Source organism: Procambarus clarkii, chromosome 1 (genome assembly GCF_040958095.1).
Source record: "Procambarus clarkii isolate CNS0578487 chromosome 1, FALCON_Pclarkii_2.0, whole genome shotgun sequence".
Lineage (NCBI taxonomy): Eukaryota > Metazoa > Arthropoda > Malacostraca > Decapoda > Cambaridae > Procambarus > Procambarus clarkii.
In genome coordinates this window covers 12,005,678-12,030,167 of record NC_091150.1, presented here as the reverse complement: position 1 = coordinate 12,030,167, position 24,490 = coordinate 12,005,678, and the positions used below count along the sequence as shown (strand labels likewise).

Below are 24,490 nucleotides of genomic sequence, written 5' to 3'. Positions count from 1 at the left end.
AGCATACCTTTGGACTTTTTCCAGCTTCGTCTTGTGCTTGACAAGGTACGGGCTCCATGCTGGGGCCGCATACTCCAGGATTGGTCTTACATATGTGGTGTACAAGATTCTGAATGATTCCTTACACAGGTTCCTGAACGCCGTTCTGATGTTAGCCAGCCTAGCATATGCCGCAGGACGTTATTCTCTTTATGTGGGCTTCAGGAGACAGGCTTGGTGTGATATCAACTCCTAGATCTTTCTCTCTGTTTCATTAAGTACTTCATCTCCTATTCTGTATCCTGTGTCTGGCCTCCAGTTTCCACTGCCTAGTTTCATTACTTTGCATTTACTCGGGTTGAACTTCAACAGCCATTTGTTGGACCATTCACTCAGTCTATCCAGGTCATCTTGTAGCCTCCTACTATCGTCCTCTGTTTCAATCCTCCTCATAATTTTTTGCATCGTCGGCAAACATTGAGAGGAACGATTCTACACCCTCTGAGAGATCATTTACATATACCAGAAACAGTATAGGTCCAAGGACTGACCCCTGCGGGACTCCACTTGTGACGTCTCGCCAATCTGAGACCTCACCCCTCACACAGACTCGTTGTCTCCTGTTGCTTAGGTACCGGAGTACCTTCCCTCTCACTTCCAGCCTGCATCTCCAACTTTCGCACTAGCCTCTTGTGTGGCACTGTATCAAAGGCTTTCTGACAATCCAAAAATATGCAGTCTGCCAACCCTTCTCTTTCTTGCCTTATTTTTGTTGCCTGGTCGTAGAATTCAAGTAACCCTGTGAGGCAGGACCTGCCATCCCTGAACCCATGTTGATGCTGTGTTACAAAGTTCCTTCGCTCCAGATGCTCCACTAGTTTTTTTCGCACAATCTTCTCCATCAGCTTGCATGGTATGCAGGTTAGGGACACTGGCCTGTAGTTCAGTGCCTCCTGTCTATCCCCTTTCTTGTATATCGGGACTACGTTAGCTGCTTTCCAAATATCTGGCAGTTCCCCTGTTGCCAGTGGTTTGTTATACACTATGGAGAGTGGTAGGCACAGTTCTCTTGCTCCTTCCTTTAGAACCCAAGGGGAGATTCCATCTGGGCCTATAGCCTTTGTCACGTCCAACTCTAGTAAACACTTCCTTACTTCCTCACTGGTAATCTCAAACTCTTCCAGTGGTTCCTGGTTAGCTATTCCCTCACTTACCTCTGGAATTTCTCCTTGCTCTAAGGTGAAGACCTCCTGGAATTTCTTATTCAATTCCTCACACACTTCCTTGTCATTTGTAGTGAATCCTTCCGCCCCTATCCTTAATCTCATAACCTGTTCCTTTACTGTTGTTTTTCTCCTAATGTGGCTATGCAACAATTTAGGCTGAGTCTTTGCCTTGCTTGCGATGTCATTTTCGTATTGTCTTTCTGCCTCTCTTCTCATCCTGACATATTCATTCCTGGCATTCTGGTATCTTTCTCTGCTCTCCAGTGTCCTGTTATTCCTATAGTTTCTCCATGCCCTTTTACTTTGCTGCTTAGCTAGCCTACATCTCTGATTAAACCATGGGTTTCTCATCTTCATTTCTCTGTTTTCCTTTTGGACTGGGACAAACTTGTTTGCTGCGTCCTTGCACTTCTGCGTGATGTAATCCATCATATCTTGGGCCGTCTTTCCCCTGAGCTCTGTTTCCCATGCTATATCTGTTAGGAATTTTCTTATCCCCTCATAGTTTCCCTTTCGGTATGCTAACCTTTTGGTTTCTGTATCCCTCCTCGAGTTCAATAACCCTTCTTCAATCAAGTACTCAAACACCAGTACACTGTGGTCGCTCATTCCTTCTGGGTCCTCAAAACCGATTTCTCTTATGTCGGAGTCGCTCAGAGTGAAGACTGAGTGTGTGTGTGTGTGTGTGTGTGTGTGTGTGTGTGTGTGTGTGTGTGTGTGTGTGTGTGTGTGTGTGTGTATTTGTGCTTGGGGACGATTTAGCATAGGCTCCTTGGCCCCGTACAAATTCCTGAGCCTAATGGGCTCTATCATATCTACATATGAAACTGTGTATGGAGTTTGCCTCCACCTCGTCAGTGCGTAAAATATTCCGTATGTTAGGTACTCTGACATTTTTCTTTCTACACTAAAGTTTTCCAAAGCCTCACCAAACATTGACCAACAAAACGATTCGTTTCAACCCTCAGTGAGTATAGAAAAAATATATAAATAGTTAACAGATGGAACGTACTAGGCAGTGATGTGGTGGAAGCAGATTCCATACTCAGTTTCAAATGTAGATATGATAGAGCCCAATAAGGCTCAAAAATTTGCACAGAGCTAAAGAGTCTAAGCTCAATCCTCCCCAAGCACAACTAGGTGAGAACCCACATTTTTGCAAGCCACAAAGCTACACTAGACACATATGGCCAATTTTAGACATCTTAGAAAATGTTAAGTTATGATTTATTGTCATTATTATATTTTTTCTTAACTCAGGTGTAAGAGCGAGAGAGAGAGAGAGAGAGAGAGAGAGAGAGAGAGAGAGAGAGAGAGAGAGAGAGAGAGAGAGAGAGAGAGAGAGAGAGAGAGAGAAATACTCCAGATAAGAGATTTCATAAAATCTGAGAGTTGAAAGGAATCGTTTTTTTGGTAAATGTTAGGTGAGGCTTTGGAAAGCTTGAGTGTAGAAAGAAAAGTGCCAGAGTACCTAACAGACGGAATACTTTATGCAGTGATGAGATTGAGGCAGACTCCATACACAGTTTCAAATGTAGATATGATTGATTCCATTAGGCTGAGGAATTTGCACGGGGCCAAAGAGCCTATGCTAAATCGTCCCCAAGCACAACCACACACACACACACACACATAATATGAAAATAAAATTTCAACCAGTATATGTGTAACTATACTCTCTATTTCTTTTTTTTGTAAGTATTAAATAATAATATTATTATATTATTTACTTGATAAAAAATACAAAGAACGAATAAGAGTTTAGTTTTATATATACTGTATACAGTTATGCAGGCCACAAACCTAGATTAGACACGTGTGGCCAATCTTAGGCATCCTAGAGAATATTTAGTTAAGTAATGAGTTGTCATTATTGTATTTTTTCTTGACTCAGTTGTAAGAGAGAAAGAGAGAGATATCCCAGATAAGAGATTTAGATGAGCCACAGAGACATTAGAAAAAACTTTTTCAGTGTCAGAGTAGTTAGTAAATAGAATGCATTAGGCAAAGATGTGGTGGAGGCTTACTCCCAACGCAGTTTAAAATGTAGATATGATAAAGCCCAGTAGGCCCAGGAATCTGTACACCAGTTGATTGACAGTTGAGAGGCGAGACCAAAGAGCCAAGGCTCAACCCCAGCAAGCACAAATAGGTGAGTACACACTCATTGGATGTAAATAAAATTTCAACTAGTATACATAATGTAACTATACTCTCTATTTTTTTTTTAGTAATTATTAAATAATAATATTATTTTATTGACTTAGTAAAAAAAGAATAAGAGTTCTAGTTTATATATACTGTATACAGTTATGCAGACCACAAAGCTAGATTAGACAAGTGTGACCAATTTTAGGCATACTAGAGAATATTAAGTTAGGAGTTGTTGTCATTATAACATTTTTTCTCTACTCGGTTATAGGAGAGAAATACCCCTGATAAGAAATTTTAGGAAATCTGAGGATTGAAAGAAATTGTGTTGTTGGTGTTAGAGGAATAGTCGATACTTTTTCCAATACTCCTCTAAACTGAAGATATTATAAATTCTCCCCTTTACCACCTTTTCCATAGACATTGATGAGCATGTCCACAACTTTCTTCACTTTGTCTTTAATTATTCCTCTGAAGAATTTCTCATCATGGGTAGAATTTTTCCTGATAATTTTAGTTGTTTTGGATGAAGATACCATAACTACTGTCTTGTAGTTCCTGCCTCGTCTTGTATAACAATATGATTAACATCTATAACAAATGCCTTAAATATGTGTGGTGAAAATAAAATCTGGTTCTTCCCTTCTAGTAATTGATATGGTTAAATCTTCATATCATCCCATTCTATTACAATATTTGGGATATGAGATTGATAAATGATGGGATCAATTGGGGTAGTGAATGACCAAAAATGGATGTCAGCATGGATGTTATACAAGTTTCAAAGGATGGCATTCTTCCATTTACCTTTACTGTATTAATTCTAAATACTAATGAAGAAGCTACACTCACTAATTGCTGAAATTTTACCGGGTCAATAGGAAAATAAGATCCGTGTAAGTACCAAATTAAAATATATTGTAAATGAGGTAAAACAACCTTACGAGATTGTTGTTTGCGTTTATGGATATTATTAAATTTTACTGTTTCATAATCAATATTAAAAGAATTTATCGGAATAACATATACTATAGTATTTGTTTTTTATTATATCTAAATTAGTGGACGAATTTAAAAGTCTATTGGAATAAACATAAATAGACATTTTTTTAATACAGTCGCGAAAGTGATGAGATTCGATTGACACATCTACAAGTCTTCTTAATTTTGGAATTTGGAGGAGGAGTAGTGGTTTATTTGACTGATGACTTTTGTAACAGCTTGCTACATTCTTAGTTCTTTCTAGTTGACGCCATTTTTCTACTCTTTGGTATATAGATAAAGTCGGATGGATCGTGTTTAGAAAGAAGTGTCAGAGTAGTTAACAGATGGGATGCAATGTAGGCCGTGATGTGGTGGAGGCATCACATCCATCCACAGTTTCAGATCTAATCCAACACAAAATTAAATTAGAAAAGGTTCAGAGGGATGCCACCAGGCTAGTCCCCAAGCTGAGGGTATGACCTATGAGGAGAAGTTATAAGTTGTTGTCATTATTATATTTTTTTTTCTGGTCTCAGTTGTAAGAGAGAAATACCCCAGATAAAAAATTACATGAAATCTCAGAGTTGAAAGGAATCCTGCTGTTGGTCAATGTTTGGCGATCCTTTGAAAAACTTGAGTGCAGAAAGAAAAGTGTCAGGGTACCTAACAGACGGAATGTGATGACGTGGAGGCAGACTCCATAAAGCAGTTTTAAATGTAGATATGATAGAGCCCAATGGGCACAGGAATCTGTACACCAGTTCATTGATAGTTAAGAGACGGAGGCCTATGAGCCTAAGCTCAGTCCCCTTCCCCAAGCACAACTAGATGAGTGTATACACACATACACATATTGGATGCAAATAAAAATTCAACCAGTATATATGAAACTATATTCTCTATTTGTTTTCTTTTTTTTAGTAAGTATTAAATAACAGTAATATTATTTTATTTACTTACTAAAACAAAAAAGAAATAATAAGAGTTTAGTTTTATATATACTGTATACAGTCAACTAGACCACAGAGCTAGATTAGACACGTTTGGACAATTTTAGGCATCCTAGGGAATCATATTATATAATAAACCCCTTAAAAATTTTTTTAAAAACTTATGATGACAAAAAAATCAGCTGTGTTATGCCAAAAATTACATAAAACGAGAACTTCAAGAAATTGTTCTAATTTATTAGTTGTCATTATTAATTTTTTTCTTGATTCAGTTGTAAGAGATAAATACATTAGAATAAAGATTTCATGAAATCTGAGAGGAATCATGCTCTTTGTCAATGTTTGGTGAATCTTTGGAAAACTTGAGTGCATAAAGTAAAGTGTCAAAGCAGCAACTCCTAAATTAATATTCTCTAGGATGCCTTAAACTGTCCACACGTATCTAATTAAACTTTGCGGCCTGGTTGACTGTATTACAGTATATATAAAACTAAACTCTCTTATTCTTTCTTTTTTATAAAATAATAATAATAATAATAATATGTACTTACTAAAAAAATAAATTATTGAGTATAGTTTCATATATAAAGGTGTATTTTTGTATTATCCTTTGTGTGTGTGTGTGTGCACTCACATAGTTGTACTCACCTAGTTGTGCTTGGGGGGATTGAGCTCCGGCTCTTTAGTTCCACCTCTCAACAGTCAATGAACTGGTGTGCTGATTCCTGAGCCTAATGGGCTATATCATATTTACATTGGGAACCGAGACATGATCACTTCTTTATAAAATTCTCTGAAAATAAAAAACTGGAAAGAACTAAAAATGTTCCTTATTGTTACAAATTCCACCAGTCTAATAAACCATTACACCTCCAAATTCCAACATCATAGCAAATCGATTGACTCTTATTTTATTGCTTGGAAATCTTTGTATCTTTCATCTTGACATCCATTTGTGGAAATTCCCTTAAACAATTGATTCTATCATTTATGAAACTCCTGTAACAAATTCCACATAATGGAAGAGAAGGGGGGATAATATGGTGCTTTTACCATATCAGTTACTTAGAAGGAAACCAAAAGATATTTTCACCATATCAGATATTTAAGGCGTCATGTTCTTCTGTATGGAACTAGAAGACACTAGTCCTTCGGTACAACTTCTCAAATAAACCACATGGGTCTAATTTAACTTTGTGGTTTCTATATAAAGAATACAAAAAACATATATGTTCGGGAATAGAATATTCACATATTTTATACTTATTGTATTAGTTATTTTATGTCTGTTGATTACGATAACATCTATTATGAATATGTATAGCAAAATACCATATATGGAATCAGTTGCAGTTGGAACGACTGATGGTAAAATGAAATATGTTATGGGTTCACTACATGCCATAGCTGGTTACCTTGCGGTAATTCTGGCAACTTTGGCAATTTTCACAACAATTAACACAAATAAAAGTATAAAAGTAAAGAAAGAGAACAAATGAATTTCGAAGCACCATAAAAAAGGTAGGAATTTTCCAAATATTAAATTAAATGGATGAGAATATATTTAATAATTGGGCTAAAAAAGACCATACTGTGTGAACCAGGTGCTTGGTTAAAAATATAATAATGACAACAATTCTTAACTTAATATTCTCTAGAAGGCCTAAAATTGTCCACACGTGTCTAATCTAGCTTTGCTGCCCGGTTGACTGTATACAGTATATATAAAATTAAAATTCTTATTCTCTTTTTTTTGTTTAAGTAAATAAAATAATAATATTATTATATATTTACTAAAAAAAAAAGAAATATAGTGTATAGTGTCTCACCTAGTTGTATTTGGGGGGATTGAGATTCGGCTCTTTGGTCCCGCATCTGAACTGCTAATGAACTGGTGTATAGATTCCTGAGCCAATTGGTTTCTATCATATCTACATTTGAAACTGCGTAAGGAGTCTGCCTTCTCATCATCATTGCCTAATGCATTCCATCTGTTAGGTACGCTGACACTTTTCTTTCTACACTTAAGTTTTCCGAAGATTCACCAAACATTGACCAACAACACGATTCCTTTCTACCCTCAGATTTCAAGAAATCTCTTATCTGGTGAATTTTTTTCTTACAACTGAGTCCAGAAAAAAATATTAATAACAACAACTCCTAACCTAAAATAATATTCTCTAGGATGCCTAAAATTGTCCACACGTGTCTAATCCAGCTCTGTGGCCTGGGTGACTGTATACAGTATATATATACTACACTCTTGTTCTTTCTTTTTTCACTTTAGTAAATAAAATAATAGTACTGTTAATTAATACTTACTAAGAAAACAAAAACAAATTGAGATTATAGTTTCATATATATACACTGGTTAAATTGTTATTTTCGTCAAATGTGTGTGTGTGTGTGTACTCACCAGTTGTGCTTGGGGTGGAGGATTAAGCTTAGGTTCTTTGGTCCCGCCTCTTAACTGTCAATAAACTGGTGTGTAGATTCCTGAGCCCATTGGACTCTATCATATCTACATTTGAAACTGTGTATGGAGTCTACCTCTACTTCCTAATGCATTCCGTCTGTTAGGTACTTATCATTGTTATATTTTTTCTTGACTCAGTTATAAGAGAGAAATACCCCCAAAAAATACACTGAGAGATTTCATGAAATCTGAGGGTTGAAAGGAATCGTATTGTTGGTTAATGTTTGGTGAATCTTTGTAAATCACTGCAATAGAAAATATATTTTCATTAAGATGAGACTTGGGGTAATAATGTACAATATAACGAGAGCTGAGAGATTTTAGACTGCCCTCTTTATCAATAATATTGTTCGTTCTTTTTTTCATTTACTAACTGAAGAGGATCCCAATTACCCTGCAGAACTTTACATTTAAGTTGAGAAGATGGTATCACTAATATGGATTCTAGGAGTAAAAAGAGAATTGAGGACCAATGATAAGCTACAACTATGCCACTGTCAGGAAGTCTAAAGATATTAATCACGTGGGGTGAATTAAAAACAGGTTGTATTTTAGGTTTGAGCATTGTAGATGCAATCCCACCTGGATTGGTAACCATTTCAGAAAAGGCAGAGACCGAAGTTGGAATAACCCAGTTGCACGGTAAATCAGAGGTGAAAAACGAAAATGACACTATACCTTTCTTTTGCTTCTCGATATCATAACCTAAGAGCAAGAGACCAGGTAGTTGACATAGTAGACATCTTCCTCCATCATAAGCATTATGATTAACGAGTGATTTATATATCTGTCTGCAGTATTTGAGGAAATTAGTAACTATTTGAAAAAAAAAACTTGGTGTCGTGTAATGGGAGGTAATAATAATCATCCTTATTATTGTCCAGGGTATTATTACACCAAGACCAACTTTCATAGGAAAAAGGCATGTTAGTAAAAGCACATTCTTTTAAATAATTTTCTTCTTTTTGACATTTAAACATTCCTTAAATTTTGAAGGATATATTTTTTGTAATAGTTTATTGTAAAAACTGGGTCATTATCGAGGATCAAATAATGTTGCATACCGATGAAAAAAAAGTAACGCAACCATAATTGTGGTTAATATAATTAAAAAAAGAGGGGAAGACCATTTTGATTTGTTACTGCATTATGGGAAATGTATGGGCAAGAATTTACATAGACATAACAAAATGTTAAATAGTCAAATTCGCTTTTATTTCACTGGTATCTGTTGTAAATTGAACTTTAAATTTAGATGACTGCTTATTTTTTCTTAGTAAACCTGCTTCGACATATGAATTTACATCATATAAATTTATTGGTTGTGGTTTATTATTATTATTAATATTATTATTTTCTATTATACATAAATTTGCATGTTTCACATTTGCCTCACTATACAATTTTTGAATTAAAATACTCACACAAGCAGTAATATTTGTCATATTTTGATTAAAAGCTGAGGAATAGGATGATGGAGGAAAAATATAGAAGTTTGTATTTGTTATATTTATTAAATCAGGTATAGTTTGCCCAGATATATACTGCATATTAATGGTTTTTAAATATATATAATGAGAAAACAGCTTTTAATGAAACTGGGTTTTAGGCTATAAATCTCAAAAGGATAGAGTACCTTAGGCTGAAATCTAAAATTTACTGATATCATGTTCTTCAACTTGTTTATGTGGAAGATTTTTCATGTAATCTTAAAGTTGATTATATATTTATTTCCTCACATAATGTCAAAGTAAAAAAAAATATCATATGTGTCACCAACCCCTAATAATTTTTCCCTAATTTTATATACAAATTGCTAGTTTTATATACATTTATAATGTTATATATACCACAGTATATAAAATCCCCAGGTCTTTTATATCCCCGAGTAAATATAATTAAAATGATCCTATGGGAGGGCCAAAAAATTAGAGGAATAAACTTTATCTAATATTGGGAGATGTTTATAGATAACGACTATTTTATCTGATAAAGAATCCTCAGAAAGATAGAGTAGAAGGTATCTTGAGGTTATCTTGAGATGATTTCGGGGCTTTAGTGTCCCCGCGGCCAGGTCCTCGACCAGGCCTCCACCCCCAGGAAGCAGCTCGTGATAGCTGACTAACACCCAGGTACCTATTTTACTGCTAGGTAACAGGGGCATAGGGTGAAAGAAACTCTGCCCATTGTTTCTCGCCGGCGCCTGGGATCGAACCCAGGACCACAGGATCACAAGTCCAGCGTGCTGTCCGCTCGGCCGACCGGCTCCCGTTCACTGCTGATCACTGCTTTATACAATTCTCAGATGGATTGAAACCCATCCTACTTTCTGGAAAGAACTAAAAATGTCGCATTCTACCAGTCTAATAAACCACTACACCTCCTCCAAATGCCAATATTAAGAAGATTCGCTGTTGAATTGATTGACTCATTAAATTGCTTGGAAATGTGTACATCTTCCACGTTGACATCCGTTTGTGGAAATCCACTTACACAATTGATTCCATCGTTCATGAAACTCCTGTAACAAATTCCACATATTGTAAGAGAAGAGGGATAATATGAAGATTATATCATATCAGTTACTTTTAAAATAAACTACATGTGTCTAATTTAACTTTGCTGCCTGGTAAAACTAAACTCTCTATTTCTTTTTATTTTAGTAAGTATATAATAATAATATTATTAATTATTACTATTATTATGTTTTATTATTATTATTATTACTATTATATACCTCCTAAAAAAAATAGAGAGTCCAGTTATGTGTATACTAGTTGAATCTTCATTTTCATTCAAGGTAAATTACACATATCTAATCTAATTATGTGGTCGGGTTAAGAGTATATTTAAAACTAAATGCTATTCTATTTTTATAATTATATATATATATATATATATATATATATTATATATATATATATATATATATATATATATATAACTGAAAACTCACACCCCAGAAGTGACTCGAACCCATACTCCCAGGAGCTACGCAACTGGTATGTACAAGACGCCTTAATCCACTTGACCATCACGACCGGACATAATGAGACAAACCATTCAGGCTTGTTCGCATTTGTGTTCCTCACGTGTGCCCCAAAGAATGAGGTGATTTGGTAAAATGCTATGCCCAAGATTACTATCCAAGTGCCGGCGGTGGGGTGGTTCAAATAGCCTCGGCTATCACCTCATTATGTCCGGTCGTGATGGTCAAGTGGATTAAGGCGTCTTGTACATACCAGTTGCGTTGCTCCTGGGAGTATGGGTTCGAGTGACTTCTGGGGTGTGAGTTTTCAGTTGCATATTGTCCTGGGGACCATTCAGGCTTGTTCGCATTTGTGTTCCTCACGTGTGCCCCAAAGAATGAGGTGATTTGGTAAAATGCTATGCCCAAGATTACTATCCGAGTGCCGGCGGTGGGGTGGTTCAAATAGCCTCGGCTATCACCTCATTATGTCCGGTCGTGATGGTCAAGTGGATTAAGGCGTCTTGTACATACCAGTTGTGTTGCTCCTGGGAGTATGGGTTCGAGTCACTTCTGGGGTGTGAGTTTTCAGTTGCATATTGTCCTGGGGACCATTCAGGCTTGTTCGCATTTGTGTTCCTCACGTGTGCCCCAAAGAATGAGGTGATTTGGTAAAATGCTATGCCCAAGATTACTATCCGAATGCCGGCGGTGGGGTGGTTCAAATAGCCTCGGCTATCACCTCATTATGTCCGGTCATGATGGTCAAGTGGATTAAGGCGTCTGGTACATACCAGTTGCATTGCTCCTGGGAGTATGGGTTCGAGTCACTTCTGGGGTGTGAGTTTTCAGTTGCATATTGTCCTGGGGACCATTCAGGCTTGTTCGCATTTGTGTTCCTCACGTGTGCCCCAAAGAATGAGGTGATTTGGTAAAATGCTATGCCCAAGATTACTATCCGAGTGCCTGCGATGGGGTGGTTCAAATAGCCACGGCTATCACCTCATTATGTCCGGTCGTGATAGTCAAGTGGATTAAGGCGTCTTGTACATACCAGTTGCGTTGCTCCTGGGAGTATGGGTTCGAGTCACTTCTGGGGTGTGAGTTTTCAGTTGCATATTGTCCTGGGGACCATTCAGGCTTGTTCCCATATATATATATATATATATATATATATATATATATATATATATATATATATATATATATATATATACATATTATATACTTACTAAAAAAAGATAGAATTTGGTTTTATCTTATTAAATGTTTATTGTGTGTATACATAGGAAAGGTGACTTAGCAGGGTGTAGGTGGTATCAGCGTCATCAGAGAGATAACTACTGATGACCTATAGGGTCAAGATTATGTATAGAGTCCAGGAACGTTTTGTTCCTTGTAGCTGAATCCAGTTTTTATCTTTTTGGTGGGGATTTCTCCTCCTACTGTTGGTGATTCTCCTCCTCCTCCTCCTCCTCCTTCTCCTCCTACTGTTTGTGGTTCTCCTCCTCCTCCTTCTCCTCCTACTGTTTGTGGTTCTCCTCCTCCTCCAACTGTTTGTGATTCTCCTCCTCCTCCAACTGTTTGTGATTCTCCTCCTCCTCCATCTGTTTGTGGTTCTCCTCCTCCTCCAACTGTTTGTGATTCTCCTCCTCCTCCAACTGTTTGTGGTTCTCCTCCTCCTCCAACTGTTTGTGGTTCTCCTCCTCCTCCAACTGTTTGTGGTTCTCCTCTTCCTCCTTCTACTGTTTGTGAAGTTTTTACCTTTTTTGGTCGGGGGTTCATCTCTTTCTCCTCCTCCTCCTCCTCCTACTGCTTGGGGTTCTCCTCCTACTCCTTCACCTGCATCTTGTAATGCTTTTCCTCCTCCTTCTCCAGTGTCTTGTAATTCTCCTCCTACTCCTTCTTCTGCATCTTGTAATTCTTCTCCTCCTCCTCCCTCTCCATCGTCCTGTAATTCTTCTGCTCCTCCTTCCCCTGCGTCATGTAACTCTACTCCTTCTCCTGCGTCGTGTAATTCCCCTCCCATTCCTCCTGCGTCTTGTAATTCTTCTCCCACTCCTTCTCCTACATCTTGTAATTCTCCTCCTCCTCCTTTTCCTACATCTTGAAATTCTTCTCCCTCTCCTCCTATGTTTTGTAATTCTTCTCCTACTCCTTCTCCTACGTCTTTCAATTCTCCTTCTCCATGTGATTCTTTTGTTTGTTCTTCTTTCTCGACTTCCACATTAATGTTAAATTTAATGCTAACATATGTGTCTGAGGAATTAATATTCTTAGCCAACATTTTACATTCCACCTCATTATTACCGTCTTGGAGTTCAAGTTTCATAGCCACAAATGGGGGAAGTGAATTTTCTTTCATTGGGAAATTATCCATATAAAATCTACAATTAAATATATCTTGACTTGCACATGGATACATGATATCAACAATTTGTTCATGTCAAATCGTTTTCCTTCCTTTTGAAATTTTATACGTGATGCGTCTAAATTGTTCTTTAATTTGACGTCTTCAATTTCATTTAGATCTGTATAAATATCAGGTATGAAATTATGGAAATTCCATGGATATATTAATATAATTGTATTTTTTGTATAATATCCCCTATCAATATTAGAATTGTTATATAGTTTATGTACATAATATGCAAGATAACCATTGGTAAAGTATTGGCGGATTTTATCATAATAACTAAGGAATTTACTAAAGGGTTGAATTAGTGTCTTGTCAGTTTCGGCAGTATTTTGAGGATTATACGAAATTGGTGGTTTGGGAACAATAAAGATACCTTTAAAATAAGTTTTTATGTCTTCGATAAATGGCGAGAATAATGATTCTACAAGTTTAGATTTCATTTTGGATTTTCGAAGTTCAGACGAATCTGTTTGACAAACGAATTCTTTTGTTTCTTGGGCGTATTCATTTGTTTCCTGAGGTAGCTCAGAGAAATCTGCTTGACAGATGGAGGATTGTAATAATTCTTGAAGTAATTCATGAGGTAGTTCGATGGATTCCATTTGATTAATGACATGAGGAACGTCAGAGGACTCATTTTCACTTGTTTGTAATTCTCCTTCTCCTCCTCCTCCTTCTCCGGCGTCTTGTAATTCTCCTCCTACCCTTTCTCCTGCATCTCGTAATTCTCCTCCGTCTTGTAATTGTCCTCCTACCCCCTCTCCAATATCTTGTAATTGTCCTCCTACCCCTTCTCCAGTATCTTGTAATTGTCCTCCTACTCCTGCTGCGTCTTGTAATTCTCCTCTTACTCCTTCTCCTGCGTCTTGTAATTCTCCTCCTACTCCTTCTCCTGCATCTTGTAATTGTCCTCCTCTGTGTGATTCTTTTGCTGTTTCTTGTTCCCTGATTTCCACATTAATGTTAAATTTAATGCTAGCAAATGTGTCTGAGGAATTAATATTCTTAGCCAACATTTTACATTCCACTTCATTATTACCGTCTTGGAGTTCAAGTTCCATAATAACAAATGGGGGCAAGGAATTCTTTTTAATCGGAAACTGACTCATATAAAATCCCTGAAGATATATATGAGAACTTGTTGCATGGGTACATGAAATCCATAACTTGTTCATGTCAATTATTTTTCTTTGTTTATATAATTTTATAAAATTGTTCTTTAATTTGTTGTCTTCTATTTCACTTAGATCTGTATAAATGTCAGTTGTAAAATCAGAAATGTTCCACGGAAATATTAAAATAATTGGATTTTTTGTATAATATCCCATATCAGAATTAAAAATTGTCCTAACTTTTTTTATGTAAAATTAATCTTTTTTATGAAAATATTTGTGGGCTTGATTATAATTTGAAAGAAAGTCATTAAAGGGTTGTATTAATGTCTTGTCAGTTTCGGCGATATTTTTAGGATTATACGAAAATGGTGGTTTGGGAACAATGAAGAGACCTTTATAAGTATTTATATCTTCAATAAATGGGGTGAATAATAATTTTAAAATGGATTGCTTGATGACGGATTGTAATGTTTGCTGGATTATGGATTGTAGTACCTCTTGAGGTAATTTAGAGGACTCTATTTGACTGATGACTAACTGCAATGTTGATCGATGATAGATTATGATATTTCTTGTGGTACTACAAGTTCTTCATAGAGCTCTGCTTGATTGATGAGTGATTAACTGATGATGGATTGTAATGTCTCTCGAGAGAATTCAGAGAAACCTGTTTGATTGATGGGGGAATGTAATGTTTCTTGTGGTATTTCTGAAGAATCTGTTTGTAATGTTTCAAGAGGTACTTCAGAGAAAACTGTTTCTTTTTCTTCCTCGACCTCCACATTAATGTTAAATTTAATGCTAGTAAATGTATCTAATGAATTAACGTTCTTAGCCTCTATTTTGCATTCTACCTCATTATTACCTTCTTGAAGTTCAAGTTTCATTACCACAAATGGCGGTAATGAATTGAATTCTTCTTCCGTTGGGATATCATATTTATAAAATCCTTGAACAAATATATCCTGACTGGCTACATGGGAACATGATATCCACAGTCTGTTCATGTAAATTGGTTTCGTTCCAATTTGTGATTTTGTATGTACTGCTTCTATATGGTTCTTTAATTGGACATCTTCTATTTCATTTGAATCAATATAAACATCAGGTTTGAAATCAGGACTATTCCACGGAAATATTAAAACAATTGGGTTTTTGGAATAATACCCCTTATCATACACAGAATTTTGCCATACTTTATTTATGTAAAAAGATTCTTTATTATACAAATATCGGTGGGCTTGATTATAATTTGAAAGGAAGTCATTAAAAGGTTTTATTACTGTATTCTCAATTTCGAGTCTATTCTTAGGATTATACGAAAATGGTGGTTTAGGAACAACAACGAGACCTTTACAAGTTTTTATATCCTCGATAAATGGGGAAAATAATGATTTCAAAATGGATTTCCTGATGGCAGATTGTACTGTTTGGGTGATGATGGACTGAAAAGTTTCTGGGGATACTTCAGAGGAGGACTCTGTTTGACTGATGACGGACTGCATTGTTTGAGTGATGGTAGATTGTAACATTTCTTGAGATAATTCATATGATTCTGTTTGATTGAAGAATGATTGTAACATTTCTTGAGATAATTCATATAATTCTGTTTGATTGAAGAATAATTGTAACTTTTGACTGATGATAGATTGTAATGCTTCATGAGGCAGTTCAGAATCCTTACTTTGTAGTGTTTCTTGAGGTAATTTAGAAGCCTCAGTTTTTATTGTTTCTTGAAGCAGTTCAGAGGCCTCAGTTTGTAATGTTTCTTAAGGCAGTTCAGAGGCCTCAGTTTGTAATGTTTCTTGAGGCAGTTCAGAGGCCTTATGTAATGTTTCTTGAGACAGTTCAGAGGCCTCAGTTTGTAATGTTTCTTAAGGCAGTTCAGAGGCCTTATGTAATGTTTCTTGAGACAGTTCAGAGGCCTCAGTTTGTAATGTTTCTTGAGGCAGTTCAGAGGCCTCTGAAAGTAATGTTCAGTTTGTAATTTTTTTTTTCAGGCAGTTCAGAGGTCTCGGTTTGCAATGTTTTTTGAGGCAGTTCAGAGGTCTAGGTTTGTAATGTTTCTTGCGGTAGTTCAGAAGCCTCAGTTTGTGATGTTTCTTGAGGCAGTTCAAAGGCCTCAGTAGTTAATGTTTCTTGAGGCAGTTCAGAGGCCTCAGTTTTTATTGTTTCTTGAGACAGTTCAGAGGCCTCGGTTGTTAATGTTTCTTGAGCAACCCGTCCTCGACTCAAGTCCATTACATCCAGCGGTCGACCCCACAGACGCATTCATAAATTTTAATATGCTGTTCATTCAAAACGGGAATTTTCTCAAGTATAAATTAATATTAAAATATATTAGCATATTGTGCATATATAGACATAGGTTAGGATAGGTTAGGTGTTTAGGTTCTGTTGGCGATTATTTGTATTTGTTGTACGTGGGTGAAGCATTTATAGCGTTGTGATTCGAACAAAATTCGTCAGTGAAACACTTGTTCCGGATATGTTCGAACGTCAACAGTTGTGAGTCGTGTGTAAACCGCTTTTCATTCATAAACAGGGGATTTGGCGGGTGCATGGAATCACTTTTGGATCTTTGTTTGGAGGACGGGCTGTCTTGAGGTAGTTCAGAGGTCTCAGTTTGTAATGTTTCTTGAGGCAGTTCAGAGTCCTCTGTTTGTAATGTTTCTTGAGGCAGGTCAGAGGAATCTGTTTGAATCTTGATCAGAAGATGAAGGTGTTGTTGGAGCTGCTGCCATTTCTTCATTATTTGAATGTAGGGGGATTTTAATGTTTCTTTTGGTTTTTCGGAAGATTCTGTTGAACTGATGGAAGATGATTGTAATGGTTCTTACGGTACTCTACTGACTGATTTTAATGATTCTTGAGGTACTTTAGAAGTTTCTGTTAGACCGAAGGAGGATTGTTGAGATAGTTCAGTGGATTCTGGTATTAGATCATGACTAATGGAGTAGTCATTGTTTTCCTTTTTATATAATATTTTAGTATTTGTAGATTTTTTCCGTGACTGAATGACTACTATAACTGTTAGGAAAATTAATAATATTATTAAAATACTCTTTTTTTTTATTATATGATTTTTAATTAAAGTATTAAAAAAAGTAATTATTCAACCAAAGTCAAATATGTTATTGAAATAATATATATACACTTTCACTCAGAAACTTATTTCTAGAGTTTCTAGAGAGTTTGAAAATTCATATATTCTCCCTCACCGTTTTTATCCTATTCTCAACAATTATAATTTTACATTCTCTCGATTATTATGTGTCTGGACTCATAATCGGGAACCATATCAGGGAGTCCTCCTGCTCTTCCTCCTGTTTCTTGTTCTTCTTCCAAGACTTCCACATTGATATTAATATTAATGTTAGCAAAGGTTTCTGAGGAATTAATGTTCTTAGCAACCATTTTACATTCCACCTCATTATTACCATCTTGAAGTTCAAGTTTCATTACCACAAACGGTGGTAATTAATTTTTTTTAATTGGAAAATCATACTTAGAGAATCCCTGAATAAATATATCTTGACTTGCCGCATGCGTACATGATATCCACAATTTGTCCATGTAGAATTTTTTTCTTTCATTGTGTGATTTTGCACGTACTGCATTTATATGGTTCTGTAATGTAACATCTTGTATTTCACTTTGATCTGTATAAACATTAGGTTTGAAATCATGAATATTCCAAGGAAATATTAAAATAGTTGGATTTTTTGTATAGTATCCCTTGTCGTAACTAGAATTTTGCCATACATAATTTGCATTACATGAGACGGTATTATTATATAAATATCTGTGGATTTTATTATAATTTAGAAGGAAGCTATTAAAAGGCTTAATGACTGTATTCTCACTTTCGATTCTATTCTTAGGATTATACGAAATTGGTGGTTTAGGAATAATTACGAGACCTTTATAGGTATTTATATCTCTGATAAACGGGGAGAATAATGATTCCAACTTTGAGATGATTATATTAGGTTCTTCAGAGGACTCTGTTGTTGTTGTTGTTGAACTGATGGTGGATGGTAATATTGTTTCTTGAAGTACTTCAGAGAACTCTGTTGTTGTTGTTGAACTGATGGTGGCTGGAAATATTGTTTCTTGAAGTACTTCAGAGGACTTCGTTGTTGTTTTTTGACTGAGTATGGATTGTAATGTTTTTTGAGGTACTTTAGAGGACTCTGTTGTTGTCATTGTGGGAGTGATGGTGGATGGTAATGTTGTTTCATGAGGAAGTTCAGAGAATTTTGTTGCTTTTGTTGTTTGACTGTTGACGGATTGGTATGTTTCCTGATATACATTAGAGAACTCTGGTATCGGATCATGTCTGATAGCCTTACTGACATTGATACGTTTTCCGCGTATATGAATAATTATTATAACGATTACAATTAGGATTATAGCAACTAAAATTCGTATTAATCCCATTGCTACTTTTTTCTTTTTTCTATTGTTTTTTAGTTATAATAAATTCATAAAAACTATTTAAAAAAATCAAACATAAGCTGGTTTGAACCAAAGCAAAGCATTGATTAACGGTTTATACTTATAATTTTTGAACAATAAGTTTGACAATTAGACCAGCAAATATTGTTATTATAATAAGTATCAGTATAATCCATCCCATTTTTTTCAATGAATTCGGTATAAACTGCAACACATTAGATTGGCCGATACCCTGAACGACCTGACCAACACCATCACCTAGTGCTTCAGCAACATTTCGCAAAAACGTACCCTGTTCACACCTATACATATAAAATGTTTCCTTAAAATCAACAGGTATATATCCTCCCTGGACAAACGGTATGAGTAAATTATAGTTATGAGGATTACATATTCCATTACATCCTAAACTTAATATATTCTTGGTTTCAATAGTACTGGGTATATTAAAGTTACAGTCCCATACACGTGCGTTAGATAAAGGATGAGTTACGTCTTCCAGTATTGTGTCACTGCTGTGGTCAGCTCGACTGGTAGCGAATTGACAAAATCGGTTTAAATAAACTTCTTTCTGTAAGGATTGAGATTCTTGTCCCACACGATATCTAAAACAACCACTATTCTTTCGATTATATTTTTGTAGCTAAGGTAGTAATACGCTTAATGTTAGCCCACTTAAGAGTATAAAACTTTAATTTTCATCAGCCCCTTTGCCCATGGTTTTAAAAATGCGGACAAATGTTTTATCTCTCAGTGAAGAATTACTTTCTATAAACTTCCGAAATTGTGTTTCGTTTTAAAACCCCAGTTCCTGAGCCAGCTTATTTACTCTGTCAACATGTGCTTTATAGAGTTTAAATGGATATGTCGAAGATAAGTGTTGTTTCAGAGCTTCGTTTTCTTCTGCATTTAGAAGAGGAGAATTGTATTCTCCGTGTAAAAGAGATTCTATAAATTCTTTGGACTGACTATAAGATTTTAGGTGAAGGTTGTCATGGACAGATACAATATAGGTTTTTGCTTTAAGATTTGAATCTTCAATATCTCTGGATATATCAGCCAAATATTTATTTGTGGTAGTAAATCCCCTACATTCTTCACCCAAACTCTGAGAGAGACGAAGCAAGGGTTGAAGACCCCGGTCAATTTCTTGTACTAATGCTTCGGTCATTTAATATTATATATTGTGGTTTTAAATTAGAAATTCATCTCATTTTACTTTTAGTCCATCATAAAATTTCTCCTACTAGATAAAAAATGGATGACAATTTTATTAATCAAATATTTCGTAAATTTTTGAATGACAGTGACTTGGAACGAATAAAACAAGAATTCAACCGTCCTGTTCTTAATCCACGTACACAAAGAGAAATTATTACATACGTTGAAGAGGATCAAAATAAGGAGAGTGAGAGTGATACTGTAAGAGGACAACCACGTCAGCTTAAAAGGCGACTGTTACTTAACCCTTCTAGCTTAAGGAATTACAAGTGTACTCTGGAAAAATTCGGCTGCTTTAAACTCTATGAACAATGAACTGAACAATGTCATCTGATAATATTAAACTATACCTATCTTTATTATTATTATATATATATATATATATATATATATATATATATATATATATATTATATATATATATATATATATATATATATATATATATAAATATATATGACGACTGAAAACTCACACCCCAGAAGTGACTCGAACCCATACTCCCAGGAGCAACGCAACTGGTAACTACAGGACACCTTAATCCGCTACATTAGCGGATTAATATATATATATATATATTAGTATATTTTGGTAGCAGTCTTTCCTGTAGACATATATTATTAAATATGACCGAAAAAGTAAGATTAATAATTCTAACACGAATTTTCTCTATCTTTCTTATGTTTCTTTTCACTGTTGATGGTAATTCAAAGATCAATTCTCCAAAATTCATTTTATTTCTAGTCTGACGCGACACTTGAGCGCGTTTTGTAAAACTTATTACATTTTCAAAGACTTTAGTTTACAAACACACAACTGAAACTGAATAGAGCTTTACACATCTTCGAGGTTTATATCTACATTTGGGTTAGGTGGATGAGGTGAAAAACGAACTTTCAACAATGGGTATTCAATGGGTATTAAATTCCAACACAAGACAGAACACGAAACAATGGGTATTGAATGGGTATTAAATTCAAACACAAGACAGAACACGAAACAATGGGTATTGAATGGAAGTAATTGTAGAAAGCCTATTGGTCCATATTTCTTGATGCTTCTATATTGGAGCAGAGTCTTGAAGTGGGTAGAATATAGTTGCGCATAACTATAACGTTTCTACTGACAATATCTTTCTGGACCCTTTCCTCCGTTTTATGGGCTGTGGAAAAGAAGTTCCTGTAAAATAGTCTAATAGGGGGTATAGGTGTTGTGTTAGTTGTCTCTTCAGAGGTTGCATGGCGTTTCACTTTCCTTCTTATGATGTCTTCACTTACGAGATGGAGAAGGATGGGAAGCTGCCCTTTCTAGATGTAACAGTCATGGAAAGGAGCGGAGTTTTCCACACTGCAGTCTACACTAAGGAAACAAACATAGGAATGTGCCTGAATGCCAACAGTGACTGCCCGGACAGGTACAAGAGGAGTGTTGTTAACGCTTATGTCGACCGTGCCCTCAGCCACAGCTCAGAATGGAAGCAAGTCGACGAAGAACTCTGTAGGGTAAGGCAGGTCCTAGTCAACAACGGCTTCTCCAATGGTTTCGTCGAAGACATCATAAGAAGGAAAGTGAAACGCCATGCAACCTCTGAAGACACAACTAACACAACACCTATACCCCCTATTAGACTATTTTACAGGAACTTTTTTTTTCACAGCCCATAAAACGGAGGAAAGAGTCCTGAAAGATATTGTCAGTAGAAACGTTATCCCTACAGACAAAAATCAGAAGATGCAACTGACGATTTACTATAAAACCAGAAAAACGGCCAGCCTACTCATGAGAAACTCTCCAGACACAAACCAGAACGCTTTAAAAGAGACCAACGTCGTCTATGCCTTCAAATGCCCTCTTGGGGACTGTAAGCCTCAAAAAAAAAAAAAAAAGTACATAGGCAAGACAACAACATCTCTTTCCAGGCGTTTAACGATGCATAAGCAACAGGGCTCCATTAAGGAACATATAATCTCTTCCCACAAACAAACCATCACCAGAGAAATCTTAGCAAACAACACAGGAATCATCGATAGATACAGCGATAGCAGGCGGCTCGACGTCTGCGAGGCACTACACATCGAGAAGTCAACACCAGCAATCAACAGCCAATTAATGCACAACTATATTCTACCCACTTCAAGACTTCGCTCCAATATAGAAGCATCAAGAAATATGGACCAATAGGCTTTCTACAATTACTTCCATTCAATACCCATTGTTTTGTGTTCTGTCTTGTGTTTGAATTTAATATATATATATATATATATATATATATATATATATATATATATATATATATATATATATATATATATATATATATATATATATATATAATATATATATATATATGTGTGTGTATATCACGAAAATAAACACGTGATTAAGAATGTGACAATGTCAGACCACGGAGGAAAATGAAACAGGAATTTCCTTAAGTACTTTCGTATATTAAATACATCTTCAGAAGGAATATAGGAATATTATTCCTTCTGAAGATGTATTTAATATACGAAAGTACTTATGGAAATTCCTGTTTCATTTTCCTCCGTGGTCTGACATTGTCATATATATATATATATATATATATATATATATATATATATATATATATATATATATATATATATATATATATATATATATATATATATATATATATATATATATATTATTAAATATGACCGAAAAAGTAAGATTAATAATTCTAACACGAATTTTCTCGATCTTTCTTATGTTTCTTTTTACTGTTGATGGTAATTGAAAAATCAATTCTCCAAAATTCATTTTTATTTCTTGTCTGACGCGACACTTGAACGCGTTTCGTAATAACTTATTACATTTTCAAAGACTTTTAGTTTACACACACACAACTATTACCTGCAAACACTAAACAGAGTTCTTACTTATGCTATGATTTAAACAGCTTTCATTTTCATTTTATACTCACATTTTGGTGAGATGATATGTTACAACAGTTTTTGGATGAGGTGAACAAAACTTTCAACACAGGATAGAACACGAAGCAATGGGTATTGAAGGTAAGAATGGAAGTAATTGCAGAGGGCCTATTGGCCCATATTTCTTGATACTTTTATATTGGAGCGGAGTCTTGAAGTGGGTAGAATATAGTTGTGCACTAATTGGCTGTTGATTGCTGGTGTTGACTTCTTGATGTGTAGTGCCTCGCAGATGTCAAGCCGCCTGCTATCGCTGTATCTATCGATGATTTCTGTGTTGTTTGCTAAGATTTCTCTGGTGATGGTTTGGTTGTGGGAAGAGATTATATGTTCCTTAATGGAGCCCTGTTGCTTATGCATCATTAAACGCCTGGAAAGAGATGTTGTCTTGCCTATATTCTGGGTTTTTTGAGGCTTACAGTCCCCAAGAGGGCATTTGAAGGCATAGACGACGTTGGTCTCTTTTCAAAGAGACCAACGGCTTGACGTCTGCGAGGCACGACACATCAAGAAGTCAACACCAGCAATCAACAGCCAATTAATGCACAACTATATTCTACCCACTTCAAGACTCCGCTCCAATATAGAAGCATCAAGAAATATGGACCAATAAGCTTTCTACAATTGCTTCCATTCAATACCCATTGTTTCGTGTTCTGTCTTGTGTTTGAATTTAATACCCATTCAATACCCATTGTTGAAAGTTTGTTTTCACCTCATCCACCTCACCCATATGTAGATATAAAATCGAAGATGTGTAAGCTCTATTCAGTTTCAGTTGTGTGTTTGGAAACTAAAGTCTTTGAAAATGTAATAAGTTTTACGAAACGCGCTCAAGTGTCGCGTCAGACTAGAAATAAAAATGAATTTTGGAGAATTGATCTTTGAATTACCATCAACAGTGAAAAGAAACGTAAGAAAGATCGAGAAAATTCGTGTTAGAATTATTAATCTTACTTTTTTTCGGTCATATTTAATAATATATATATATATATATATATATATATATATATATATATATATATATATATATATATATATATATATGCGAACAAGCCTGAATGGTCCCCAGGACAATATGCAACTGAAAACTCACACCCCAGAAGTGACTCGAACCCATACTCCCAGAAGCAACGCAACTGGTATGTACAAGACGCCTTAATCCACTTGACCATCACGACCGGACATAATGAGGTGATAGCCTAAGCTATTTGAACCACCCCACCGCCGGCACTCGGATAGTAATTCTTGGGCATAGCATTTTACCAAATCACCTCATTCTTTGGGGCACACGTGAGGAACACAAATGCGAACAAGCCTGAATGGTCCCCAGGACAATATGCAACTGAAAACTCACACCCCAGAAGTGACTCGAACCCATACTCCCAGAAGCAACGCAACTGGTATGTACAAGACGCCTTAATCCACTTGACCATCACGACCGGACATAATGAGGTGATAGCCTAAGCTATTTGAACCACCCCACCGCCGGCACTCGGATAGTAATCTTGGGCATAGCATTTTACCAAATCACCTCATTCTTTGGGGCACACGTGAGGAACACAAATGCGAACAAGCCTGAA

The 24,490-nt window shown here is 35.7% G+C and overlaps 1 protein-coding gene across 1 annotated transcript in view; it reads right to left on the bottom strand.

Moving 5' to 3' along the window:
• Positions 1-14,169, bottom strand: part of LOC138359030 (golgin subfamily A member 6-like protein 2) — a 55,921-nt gene extending 41,752 nt beyond the window's left edge. The window contains exons 1-2 of the mRNA XM_069317740.1: positions 13,527-14,169; positions 12,499-13,092 (exon numbers count right to left, since the gene is read on the bottom strand). Coding sequence (XP_069173841.1) covers positions 12,499-13,092; positions 13,527-14,169 — 1,237 coding nt within the window. The remainder of the gene's footprint in view (positions 1-12,498; positions 13,093-13,526) is intronic.
• Positions 14,170-24,490: the final 10,321 nt, after the last annotated feature.